General features: G+C 36.0%; 1 protein-coding gene and 1 non-coding gene across 2 annotated transcripts in view; both read left to right on the forward strand.

Moving 5' to 3' along the window:
- The first annotated feature begins 4,548 nt into the window (after positions 1–4,548).
- On the forward strand, positions 4,549–4,660 carry LOC114086658 (U6 spliceosomal RNA). The gene has a single exon (XR_003581658.2). It is a non-coding gene; the product is annotated as a U6 spliceosomal RNA (small nuclear RNA).
- Positions 4,661–13,848: 9,188 nt separating this feature from the next.
- Positions 13,849–14,222, forward strand: part of Slco4c1 (solute carrier organic anion transporter family member 4C1) — a 55,917-nt gene continuing 55,543 nt past the window's right edge. Inside the window, exon 1 of the mRNA XM_027927859.2 lies at positions 13,849–14,188. Within this exon, the coding sequence (XP_027783660.1) occupies positions 13,849–14,188 (340 nt within the window). The remainder of the gene's footprint in view (positions 14,189–14,222) is intronic.

The following is a 14,222-nucleotide window of genomic DNA, read 5'->3' on the forward strand; positions in this document are numbered from 1 at the left end:
ACCAGATGCATAATTCTGAATTCATTTGAAATGACAAACATAAAACTGTCTAGTAGCTTTTATTCCATACTCACAAAGATTTACATTTTCTCTTCTAATTGTGGATTTTTTTTTTAATTTTTATATAACAGCAGAATGCATTACAACTCTTATTACATATATAGAGCTCAATTTTTCATTTGTCTGGTTGTATACATAGTATACTCACACCAATTTGTGTCCTCATACATGTACATTGGATAATAATGATCATCCCATTCAACCATCATTAATTACCCCATGCCCCCTCCCTTTCCCTCTCACCCCTCTGCCCTATCTAGAGTTCGTGTATTCCTCCCACGCTTCCCCCTATCCCACTATGAATCAGCTTCCTTATATCAAAGAAAACATTTGGCATTTGTTTTTTGGGGATTAGCTAACTTCACTTAGCATTATCTTCTATAACTCCATACCAACAACCATAAGTGTTGATGAAGATGTGGGGAAAAAGGTACACTCAGAGACTGCTGGTGGGATTGCAAATTGGTGCAGCCAATATGGAAAGCAGTATGGAGATTTCTTAGAAAATTGGGAATGGAACCACCATTTGACCCAGCAATCCCTCTCCTCGGTCTATACCCAAAAGATTTAAAAACAGAATACTATAGGGACACAATCACATCAATGTTTATAGCAGCCCAATTCACAATAGCTAAATTATGGAACCAACCTAGATGTCCTTCAATAGATGAATGGATAAAAAAATGTGGCATATATACACAATGGAATATTACTCAGCAATAAAAGAGGATAAAATCATGGCATATATACTTTTAAGTAGAATTGTTCTATAACTTTTATTTTCAGGAAGTAACATTTTTTTTTTTGTTTTGATATCAAGGCTGCATTTACCAAATGAAATAATTCTTCCATGGAGCTGGGTCATGACTCAATGGTAGAGCGCTCACCTTGCACATGGAAGGCCCTGGATTTGATCCTCAGCACCACATATAAATGAATAAAATAAACTTATTGTGTCCAACTACAAAAAAATTCTTCCATCATAAAATTTATTAAAAGAATAAATCATCTGACACAAACACTTCTGTTGCTTTTTAATTAAAAATATTTCTGACATTGATTCTTGGCCCATTAGACTATACATACTACTGATCATTCTTCCTCCTGATTTAACTCAGCATTTTTCATAAGCCACAGTCTGTTTATCTCCTGCTGGACATACTCGTGTCTTCATATACATTGTTTTGTCATTCCAAATAAATGTTATGCTCCTGAGGGAAGGGACACTATTTTATTGTTTCGAATATTCTTTCCTGCTGTGCTTTCTACACGATTGTACATAATATACAAAATAAGTTTGTTCTACAGAATGGTGGCAAATATTTATTTTTTCTTTCATTTTGCATCCAATATTCTATAATTTTTATTGATTGAGCAAAGCTAACATTATTTTGTTTTTCTATAAATGCACTTAATAAAACAGTTTTGCTTCTAAAATCATTGGAAGTAGCAGGGAACATTTTTTAAAGGAAAAAAATTATAAGACAACCCAGGAAAACAGGACATATTTATTCCAGAAACTGATGTTGTAAAATGCCTATAGCAGGGACTGGGGCTATAGCTCAGTGGTAGAGTGCTTGCCGAGCACATGTGAGAACCTGGGTTTGATCCTCAACACCACATAAAGATAAATAAATAAAATAAAGGTATTGCGTCCATCTGCAACTACAAATTTTCTTTTTCTTTAAAAAATAAATGCCTGGGCTGGGGATGTGGCTCAAGCGGTAGCACGCTCCCCTGGCATGTGTGTGGCCCGGGTTTGATCCTCAGCACCACATACAAAGATGTTGTGTCAGCCGAAAACTAAAAAATAAATATTAAAAAAAAAAATTCTCTCTCTCTCTCTCTCTCTTTCTTAAAAAAAAAAATGCCTATGGCAAGTATTACCAAATTCATTTATTCTTCCTTGCCTCTAAGACAAAAAGAAAATGTATTATGTATTGAATTACTTCATTCCTATAAACTGATACAAGGAAGTCTATCAGTCCATACTTACAGTTTTTAAATGTGAATTTTATGTAAAGGCATTGCACAAAATACTAAGTATTATTAGCAGGTATGAAGAAACTGTAGGAATGTTTTTAATATATTATTGGGGTTGGCAGAAAAATGGCCACCCAAAGATGTTCCTGTTCTAATACCCAGAGCTATAAATCAGGTATGTTATAGGACAAAGTAGAAGTAAGATAACAGATGGAATTAAAGTTCGAATCACCTGACCCTTAAAACTGGGAAAGTGTCCTGCATTATCCAGGTTGAATGTAATCACAAGGGTTTTTAAATGTCAGAGAGGAACCAGAGAGCCAATGTCAGTGACAGGATGTGAGAAAGACTACCTTGAATATTTTTGGGTTTTTTTTACATGTACAAATTTTTTATTCTAATTTGTTGTATATGACAGCAGACTACATTACAATTCATATTACACATATGGAGCACAATTTTTCATATCTCTGGTTGTATATAAAGTATATTCACACCACTCATCTCTTCATACGTGAACTTAGGGTAATGATATCCATCTCATTCCACTGTCTTTTCTACCCCCATGCCTCTTCCCTTCCTCTCCCATCTCTTTGCCCTATCTAGAGTTCCTCTAATCCTCCCATGCTCCCCCTCCCAACCCCACAATGAATCAGCCTGAAATGAATCAGTCTAGAAATACCATCACATGAAATCCATTTTGCATTCTCCAGAACCATAAGATCACAATTTTCTTTAAGTGACTATTTTTTGGTCATTTGTGAAAAAAGCAATAGGGAACTAGTGTAGCTATCATACTGGTTTCCCAAAACTTGTAGGAGTGGCACTGTCCCAAAGATAATATTCATCCAATATTCTATTCACATCTCCCACTTACATTTTTTTTGGTCTCCTTTAAATTTTGCTGTTACTAATTCTGTTCAGTGAAATGTGAACAGAAATGAAATGGATCACTTCTGAGATTCTCTTTTGGGCTACTGTGTCTATAATGGTTCAGATAGTACATCTGCAGGATGGTAGATCCTCAGTTAACCTGGGCTTCTGAGTGAATGTATATCATATAGCAAACATCCCCCAAATGCTTGTTAAACATGTATGGAGCTAGAAATAAAGTCTTTAATATGTTAACATGCCACAATTTGAAGAGTGACTTTTTTATTGCAATATGTCTTGACATAGTTTATACTAAAAATACATTTACCAAATTATAGCTCTGTGTAGATATTTCTATAAGGCACAAATTTTTTTCTTATTCGTAGAGTTCTGGTTTGACACTAGAGCTTTAAAATTTTATACCTCATAATTAATATTACCCTTCAACCCTTGTATTCCATCTGCCCTCTGGCACACAGATTTGCAATTCTAAATTGTGGTTAGTGACTGCAGTGAAGAATGTGTATCTCATTTAAAAGTCATCTTTTTAAAAAATACAAGATAGTAAAAAACCAGAGTAAGATGTAACTATACATTAAAAATCTTGTTTTGTTTTGCCTAGAGTTAGCCCCAGTTCCTCCTGTAAGTGCCAGGGCGAGAATACATCAATGCCCGGGGAGAGGCCAATATTTTTCTCAAAGTGTTTTGAGGCTCTCATATGCACAAACAAACACTTCTTTGACACTTCACATTTGCCTGCCAAGTAACAAAAGTTATGATCTTATTTTAGCCTAAAGGTTTTTAAAGCAAGTTGTTGCTTGTTGGGTCAAGTCAATTTGTAGAACTCTAGTGTGGATCTGTTATATGAATGAACCAGAGATGACCCCTGGGTTGTTTATTTATTCCTGGTAGTCTGCAACTCCTGAGCTTAACTCTTTACGCTTACTAGTGCCAAATTCAAATTTTTACACTTCCGGTGTTTCCAAGATAGCCCAGATAAACAGATTCTTATACATTTATAGCCTATGTGCTTTCCATATTATGGGGAATTGCTCAACAGGCATTAACCACAGATCAGATAAGCCCTACACACTGCTGCCTCCTTTTGCAGCTATCTGATCCTGATTCTTGGCTGGAGTGCTCGGAACATCAAGTAGTCATGAAAGTCTCCTCCGTGTTCCTCTTTTCCCCTCTGAGTTCTCTTGCCCTCCTTCCTTTCTGGATACTGCCTACCCAAGAGCTGTAGCCTCTACATGGTATGCTGTGAGAGACTTTCTTCACATGCAATCCTGTTCAAGTGTTTCCCAAATAAAGCTAATTTCATATATTTATCCTTGAGCAGTTCTGAAATCCCTCAATGTAACTATAAAGAATCTTTTGGAATTCTGATATTTTCTGTTATTATTGGGCTACTGATTGTTTTGAGAGTACCTCCAAGTAACTAAGAGAATTTGCTAGTTCAGTGTTATTGCTTGTTATCATCCATTTGGAGTGTGATGATAATAACGCCACCCTGTCGAAGGAAAAAAACAGTTTTACTTGAACAGAATTACATGTTAAAGAGTATTATGTTCATAAATTTATTTGAAAATAGATTCCAACGTTTTGTAAAAAATTCTGGCTTAAAACAATTTCATTAGCAAAAATGTAAGTACTGTGCTCACTTAGGCAGCACATATAGAGAAAATTAGCATGGCCCCTGTGCAGGGATGACACTCAAATTCGTGAAGCATTCCATATTTTTAGATTGACTTGGTGATTTATTGCAATCTGGCCATAACATGATCATTTTTGTTTCACACACACACACACACATATATATATACATATATATATTTATATATATAAATCTACTATCATACAGGACCTTTTGTCACATTATAATTCAATGATTAAGACAATAGATTTTTGTCTCTGAAAAAAATAAGATTTGAATTTCAGTTTTGTCACTTAATTGTATGCCTTTCGGCAAGTTATATAACATTTTTAAAATATCTTTATTTTATTTATGTATCTTTATGTGGTGCTGAGGGTCGAGCCCAGTGCCTCACACATGCTAGGCAAGTGCTCTACCACTGAGCCATAATTCCAGCCTCTAGTTACAAACATTTTAAAGCCACTCTCCTCATTGTCAAAATAGGCGTAATTGTACAGAATAATGTATCTAGGTTACTAAGTAACCAAGACAGTATGTAACTCAGTAATTTTTTATCAAATAACAAATTAATCCAGAATGTAGTGGCTTAATACAGTGAATACTTATCATACCAGTTTCTGTGGGCCTGGAATCTGGATGAAGTTTACCTGGGTTCTGTGGCTTAGCATCTCAAGGGGCTGGAATCAGTGTTGGCTGCAGTCATCTCCATGTTTCTGCTTCTGATTCTGAGCTCACTACTATAGTTGTAGTAGTATTCAGTTCCTAAAGGACTGTTGGACCAAGGGCCTCAGCCCCTCCTGGAAATTGACCAGAGACCACTTACAGTTCCTGGCTATGCAGACTTCTTTATAGGTCAGCTCCTCTGCAAGTTACTTCATTAGAGGCAGAATGAGAGACTTGGTGATTTATTGCAATCTGACTGTTGTGGAGTGACTGTTGTTGACAGCCTACTCTCAGAACAAACATTCCATTACTTTTGTTAAGCTAAATTACAACTTCATTCATATGCCACCAGCATTTTAACCAATATTTTTTCTTCCATTTCAGGATCTCATCTAGGACATGACAGTGTCTTCTGTTGTCATAGCTCTTTATCCTCTTTGATCTGGGATTGTTCCTCAGGTTTTTATTTTATCTCATAATCTACAAACTTTTATGACTAGTAGTCACTTTGTAAATTACTCTTCAATTTGGATTTGCTTTACATTTTTTTCATGAATAGATTGAGATTTTGCATTATAAGAATGCAGGAGTGATTAGCCCTTTCCATTGCATCCCGTAGGGTACTTGATGTCAATATGTATTACTAATATTATTTAACTTTGATAATGTAACCAAGGTCATATCTACCAAATTTCACTTTAGTATGTTTGCTATTTTTTTGTCATCTCACAACTTTTGCCATATTTGATTTGTAAGAAACAAGTTAATAGTTCTAGCCAGCACTTACAAAAGAAGGGAATGACCAAGAGTTATGAGAACCACAAGGTTGGGGTCATTGGAAGTCCTTGCAGAAGCTGCCTATCACACCAAGTAAGATTGGGAAGGTTAACATACTAATTGTACCCATAAAGAATTTAGCATGTTACTGTCAATATAAATGACAGGTATCATGATGGTTATTATAATGTTTACAATTTTGTGGATTACTTTCAGATTGATTCATTACATTCAATAAGTGTTTGTCATGCTAGGAGTAGGATTTCATAAATAAATGTTTATCATGCTAAAATTAGAAATACAAACCTATTTTGGTTTTGGAAAGATGATAATACAGGGGAGCAAAATATCTGTGAATTGTGACAAAAGATATAAGGAAAGTAAACAGGACAAGGTGATATAATATAGAGAATATGTTTCTCTCTCTCTCTCTCTCTGTGTGTGTGTGTGTGTGTGTGTGTGTGTGTGTGTGTGTGACTATTTCAATCAAACCAGAGAAAGCCTCCTTAAGATGACATTTATGCTGAGATTGAATTTGAGAAAATGTCAGCTTTACAAGATCCTAAAGAACAATATTCTGGGTAGAGAGAATAGCAAGTTTAAAGGATTCGAGGCTGAGAAGATTTGTCGTATTGATGGAAAAAGAAAGAGATCCTAATGATAAATGTATTGAGCAAGGAGTAAAAGCAGTATGCCATAGGGACTGAGATATAACCAAGGGCTAAAATATACAAGACCCTGTAGGTCATGAAATGGCATTTTATTGTATTCTGAGTATAATTGGAAACTTTTAAAGGGTTTTATGAAAGATATTTGTTTTTCAAACCTTACATCTCAAATTTTGTGCTAATTGTAAAATTACCAAAAAAAAATTATAGGAGTAGCAATATTATTAAATATACTCCTTTAAAGATATTTTTGTAGTTGTAGATGGACAAGGATGCCTTCATTTTATTTCTTTATTTTATTTTATTTTGCTTTATTTTTTGCTGTGCTGAGGATAGAACCCAATGCCTCACACATGCTAGGCAAGCATTCTACCACTAAGCTTAAGCCCTAGCCCAGTACATATACTCTTTACTCAGACTTTTCAATGACTTATGTTTTGCCATATTCACAACTTCATATTCTTTAAAATTATATTGAGAGTCAGTAGGAGAATATGAGTATTCTCTTATATGATTATAGTGTAATTACTGTTATGGTTTTGTTATGGGTGTCCCCCAAAAGCTCCTGTTAAGGCAGGAATATTCAGAGGTAAAGTGATTAGATTAGAGAGTTGTGACTTAATCATTTCATCCTATTTTGAATACACTGACTGAGAAGTCAAATACTCACAATAGCTTCCATTTTTGTTTTCCTAATCTTTATACTAATATTGTCATACTTTTCACCTTCCCATATCTTATGAACCCCACATTGTTATTTTTCTTTAAACACTAACTTATTTTTTACAGAGATCAAAATAATAAGAAAATTTTATATATCATCATTTTTTTTTTCTTTTTCTGAAGGGCTTCTTTCAACATTTCTTATATGCAGGTGTCTGGGTGATGGATTTATTTATTTATTTGTTTGTTTATTTATTTATGATTTTTATGCCTGAAAACTTTATTTCACCTTTATTTGGCCCTGTGTGACTACTGGCTCATCTCTCTGACCCTTCAGATGATTCTTTCCTGTCACTAGAATAGTTTCTTCTCACCTATGTGCTATGCACACTTTGCTGCGTAGAGCATACTCTGCACCTCTCCTCCATGTGGCTTTTCCCTCTCTGGTACTATGCTCTATGTATTCTAACCACAGGTCTCCTCAGACATCAGATCTGTCTCCTTGGCTGCATACTTGACAGAGCTGTGTCCTTTCCCACCTCCCACCCTCCCCTCAGTCACGTGAAAACATTCTCAAGATATAAACTGCTTGCCTTCCTTCTTGTCTCTTAAGGGTTACTTTTTATCAGCATCTTATATCCAGTGTGTTCTTTTTCTTCTTTTACATATTTCAGGCTAAATCTGGTCCCTGTTACTTCATTTCTGATGGAAGCAAAGTCCTTCCATTGGCTATACATTTTTTTAAATATTTATTTCTTTTAGTTATACACAATGCCTTTATTTTTATTTATTTATTTTTATGTGGTGCTGAGGATCGAACCCAGGGCCTCACACGCACCAGGCAAGTGCTCTATGCTGAGCCACAACCCCAGCCCTGGCTATACATTTTTTAAAATTTCTTCTTATTAGATAAACATGACAGTAGAGTGTGTTGGCTATACTTTTGATATCAATATCAAATTTTTTAAAAAAATTTGTCTTGATTTCACTTTGCCTTAGAAGAGCTTAGGTTCTGTAATCCTTTGGTCTAGTAAATTCTCATGTGTTCTGATAAAATGGAATACAGAGATCTTTTGTAACAGGGGTTCACTTGATGCTTTGACTATATACATTGTGGCCTTGAAACTTAAAGTTTTTTTTTTTTTTTTCTTTTTCCCCAAACTTCTCCCTGATCTTCTTTTCCCTGATCTTCTCTGATCTTCTTTTCCCTAAACTTCTCCTCCCTGATCTTCTCCTTCCTGATCTCTCCTCCTTAATCTCCTTTTCTCTGAATCTCCTCTCTAAAAGTACCTGTTGCTCCTGGGCAAAATCACAGCATTTGGGACAGGAGTCCCCTGTGTTTCTTCCTTGCTAGCAAAGCAATAAACTTTTTTCCTTTTTCTCAAAACCATGTACTTCTTATTGGGTTGGAATTAGGGTTAAAGACCAAGCTTTTGGCAACATTTCTACCTAACCTCAGAGAATAGATGTTTGATTCTGTGCATTTTCTGGTGTTCACTGAAGCCATTCTCTGTTCTCATACTTCTTTTGTGAGATCTGATATCTTCATGCTTGTACTTTAAGAGTATGCTCTAAGAATTTCCACAGCTAATTGTTAATTATTAAGTAGAAATATAAAGGGTTTTATTTTATTTTATTTTGTTGTTGTTTTTGTTTTGTTTTGTTTTTAGAAAAAGAAAAAAAAAGTGTATTGCTTTGTTAGCAAAGGAGAAACACAGGGGACTCCTGTCCCAGAGGCTATGATTCTGCCCATCAGCAGGAACATGAGGCTTTTAAAGAAGTGATTCAAAGGCTGCTTTCCACATGTTCTCTGTTGGAGTTGTAATTCACTTGTTAATTTGGGAGAGTCATTTCTGAGATCTTCTGGTATCATCCCCAAAGTCTGGATTACTTCATTCCTGTGGTGGGTGGGTTTTCAAGGACAGATACATCTGCCTAAAATGGGGAAGAAAGGTAATCATTTCCCCCCTGACATCAGGAAGTGGGAGAGATTAGGTAGAGCAGGGAGAGAGGAAGAGAAAGAAACATGTCCATTTAAAAATAAGTTGCAGAGACAGAGCAGCAAGGGCTGTATTCAAAGCCTAAAGGGCATGGTTACATTTCCTCACTGTCAATTTCTACATTCCATTTCTAGGGAAAAATGGGCGATGATATCTCCAAGATGCTTCCTACTGAAACAGGGCAAAGTTGGGGAAGTAACCCAAAGTCCTTATTTTCTATCAGGTGGAGTCTGGACATTTAAGGGTTTTGAGTATTAGAGCAGTCCAGAGGTCCACAGTGACAGGTGGCAGGTGAGTAGACAAGGCAGACCTAGGGCAGGGGATTATGAAGGTGGCTAGTGTTGCAGCGACTTTCCTGAGTTTAATTTCCTTTTTCTCAAAGTTGACTATGATGGAGCAACCTGTACCATTCAGGGAACGAAATGTAAATTAAAAAAAAAAAAAAAAAGTTTGTCCACTACCTTGAACACAGTTCACTAGAGTTCTTACTTTTATTTGTGTTTTGTTTTGCTTTTAAATAATACCTTTCTAGCTCCCTCAACCTCACACTATTTCCAACTCCCAGTAAATTAAGAAAAGATTCATATGAAAGAATATATGAAAATCCCTTAGTCACCTCTCTCTCTTTACTTATAATTGGTCTCATTTTTGGTTCTGAGTGCATTGAGCTTGTGGGTACATTTGACTTTAAAATTCCTGGAGGTAGGCTTCTGGAACAAATGGTATCTTAATGTTCTTTGTGGTTCTACAAATCTAAATTTTAACAACTTTTATCATTGTACTAGTTCCTTTTGCTAAGAGAAAAGTAATGACTAAATTAAATTACAGAACTATCAAGGGCTGAAGTTTGGCTGTTTTTCTAATCAATGATGATGACATTTTGTCATGATTATGCTATTGTGATTACATATCTTCCATATCTTCCTAGCATATTGAAGGTTCTATTAGGCATCGAAATCAGATGTTGAGTAGCAAAAAAATACATTTTAGGTATAATATCCTCATTATTAATTTACAATGAATTCTTTTAGTTAAAAACACCTCTTGGTATGTATAAATTCACTATGTTTTTTTTGCAATAATATTATATTTGTATCATAAGTATACTTTAGGAAGCTCAATGGTGTTTTGAGTAAATTGTAATAATATATCAATAAAAAGTTTAAATTGACATTGTATATTAATTTTTACATTGTAGGGAATTTTTTGTATCAACAAGGTTAGCTTTCTTAAGAGATTATTGCATTAACTGTTGACACAAGTACTTTTCAAAAATTGTGATCTGTCATGTTTATACTATATATCTCAATAATTTATGATTGGTATAAAAGGAAAGTATAGCTGCATTTCATTTCAAAATCAATATGTTTATGTGCAATTGTATTTCAAAACAGCATTAAAATACATAATTTAGCCTTAAATTTTTGTTATTTTTCATTATATATTCTGTGAAACATTTAAATGGGAAAAATAAAGAATACTAAATTATTTAGATGGATTTATTGCTTTGAATTAGTTAAAGAAGATCCTCTGTATTAGTAAAATGTTTACACTGGGATTTTTAAGGCTTCATTAATATCAGTATTTGGTCATGTTTGTATTGAGGTACTGTCAAGATCCTCAAGGTTAGTATTCTATGAGCCTTTTAGTATTATAATGCTAAAAAAAATTTACATTTGGTCTGCCACTGGAAGGGAATTAATAGAGTACACAGAAGGGGAAATTATAGTACTCAAAATAGGCATATCAGTACATTTTTTTATCCAGTAGACCAATCAACCTGAAAAGCCAAAATGTAATCATAAAGGCTCTCAATCATGGAATCAGAGAAAAGGGAGTTAGGTGACTAATGTCAATGGCTTCTCTCATTATGCCGCTTTACCTTAGTTAATTCAATTACTGATAGGGAAGATGTATTGCACAATGCAGAGAATAGAAGAGATATCTGCTTATATGTACAGTGTTGTAGCTTACTATAAAATTTAGACACTGTTTTCGCCCCCATTCTCTCTCCCTTAAAATATAGCAAATGAGATCTACTTCAAAAATATAGCAATTTGTCAAGTACATTTACATTTCTCATTAGAGACATATTTATCATAAATTAATCAATATATTAACTTAAAATGTGACAATTTTCCACTGAATTATCAGATGTGAAAACTGGCAAGTGTTTGAAAATCTTTGTTGTAAACTTGAGTCCCTTTACTTCTATCATTGCAGCATCAAGAATGTAAGGTAATAGGAAAGTGGTGTTGGTAATACTTTCAGTAAGAGCAAGAGGTGCTTAGTATGAAGCAATAGAACTTTTGCCAGTGTTTCAACAAAATCCTACACTCTAACACTGTAAAAGTGATTTCTTGGTAGTGTGAATTTAAGTGTATGATGATTTTAATACTCTGATTTTGATTGGATAGTTTGGATTTGTTAATTAAAAGCTGCAGAATAGTCTTAAGCTATATTTTCAGGTCCACATTTCCTCAAATAAAACTATGAATGAATTATTTATATTCTATAGCTAAAATGGTGATCTCTCCTTATACTTATAGATGCCAAATTTAAATTCATTTCTGTCAAAAGGAAGGCTAAGCAGGCAGAGTGGTGAGTGCCAAAGTTCCAGATATTTGGGAGGGGAGGCAAGATTATCACAAATTCATGGCCAGCCTGGGCCAGATCCTGTCTTAAAATAAAAATAAAAACAGGTTAGGGATATAGCTCAGGGTAGAATGCCCTGGGTTCAATCCCGGTACAATGAAAAAAAGAAAACAGAAAAAAAAAAAAAAAAGATGGAGTGGGGAAATTAAGAGGGTTACATACTACATTTCATTTGGACACCTCCAAAATTGAAGTATTCAATGCAGCATAAGTTTCCCAAACCTCACAAATATAGGTGAAATATGAGTTCTGATATCTCAGAATGTGATAATTCTGACTGTGGTTATTTAAAAACAGAAAATAATAATGTCCAGGCTGAGAGAACTGAGAACAAATCCTTAACAAGTGGCAGAACACTTATTGCTGTGAGAGTTACTGATCCTTGCTGGTATATGATTTCTTCAATGTGTAAAATGTAGGTAATAATAGTTATGATCATGCAAAGATTAATAATGTGGCATATAGTAGACATTTAAAAATGTTAGTTTTTATTGCTACTCCTTCCCCATATTCTAGGCTAGACTTTTTTTTTTTTTTTTTTTAACTGTTAGGAAACAGGGAACAGAATGTCTTTTCAAAGTAAATGTATATTTTATAACTCAATCCCTCAACTCAGAAACTACAATATAAGTAATTGATAGAAATATTTTACAAATCATTTATCATATTATGTATCTCCCACTATGTATTATTATTTACTGGCTCTCTCCTATTGGGATGTTAAGTACATAAGGGTCTGAATACTTCTCAGTTTTTTTTAATACTTTATTTTACTTATTTATTTTTATGTGGTGCTGAGGATCAAACTCAGGGCCTCACACGTGCTAGGCGAGTGCTTTACCGCTGAGACACAACCCCAGCCCTATTTCTCAGGTTTTGTTTGCTGGTATACCCTAAGAGTGTCTACAACCTAGGATTTTTTTTTTTTTTTTTTATTTTAGTGATTAAAGAATGAACAAATTGCAACTCCTATCACACATAGTGTTAAGGTCTTTAAAGTTTCTGCTTATAATTTCATGGGTAAAAATTATATACAGGATTATTTGATACATGATAATTATTCACACGATTATCAGCATTGTTGATCTTAGACATGCAACATACTGTCCAGAGAAGGTTAAATATAAGTTTTCAGTTTCATGATGTCTACTCTTTGAGTTTGGAGGAAATAAAAACTAAGAAGTGGTTATGTTGCCAATAAAGTGGTTGTTATGGGAAGCTAGTATGCTTTCTGAGGAAGATGACAGGTAAAAGTTGTATCACGATGTTCATGGAATCCAAAATTATACGTGTGGCTGTTTGATTCTTGGAGTCCAGGATTCTTGCTTTGGTAAGTAGCAAAGGAAGAAAACCGCAATATATTTTCTTGAAAGATCTCCTGATGCAACTCTGTTTACAGCTTTCATATCAGCACCCAGGGGGAGTTTTTGGCCACAGACTCCCAGAACCCCTATTTGTTCCCTGTCCCTGGGCTCCAAGAAAGAACCCCAAGGGCCTGGGACTGAGGGTAGGGCGGCTCGCACTTCTCACCTGGAGCGGGCGGGCTCGCGTGCCTACGCTGCTGTTTCCTATAAGCCCTATCCTGACACCAGAGGTGACAGGTATGGCGCAGCCTAGCGCCACCCACTTATCATGCAGTCTGGTGACTGCCTTCCAAGCTCCAGGCAGCGGTGAGCTTCTGGGGGAGGGTCCGGATGACTGTGGCGGCGAGACTGCCAGAGGTGGGAGGGCCGGGAGGTGGGACGCTTTTCCGCACGGGGGCGCTGTCACCTGTCCAGGGGAGGAGCCAGAAAGGAACCTAGCGTTTTGCTGCTCCGAGGCACTGGAGTCGGGAGAACAGTTCACGACAATGAAGGGAACCAAAGGCATTGAGAACCCGGCTTTCATTCCCTCCAGCCCAGACACCCCGCACCGCTTGTCTGCGTCGCCCTCCCAGGTGGAAGTCTCTGCTTTATCCTCCGACACCCAGAGGGAGAGTTCTCAGCCACAGGAGTCTCCGGAGTCCCACAAGTCATGGGGACCTCCTCTGCCTTCATCAACTGCCCCGGCTTCCGAAGAGCGCCCCGGACCACAGTCGGAGTTTGAGGAGGGGCCTTGCGGATGGAGCAACTTGCATCCCCAGTGTCTCCAGCGCTGCAACACGCCACAAGGGTTTCTGATTCACTACTGCCTGTTGGCCCTCACTCAAGGTAAAGTCAAGAGTTCTCTCAAGGGGGCGTCAGC

This window comes from Marmota flaviventris, chromosome 5, assembly GCF_047511675.1.
Source record: "Marmota flaviventris isolate mMarFla1 chromosome 5, mMarFla1.hap1, whole genome shotgun sequence".
Lineage (NCBI taxonomy): Eukaryota > Metazoa > Chordata > Mammalia > Rodentia > Sciuridae > Marmota > Marmota flaviventris.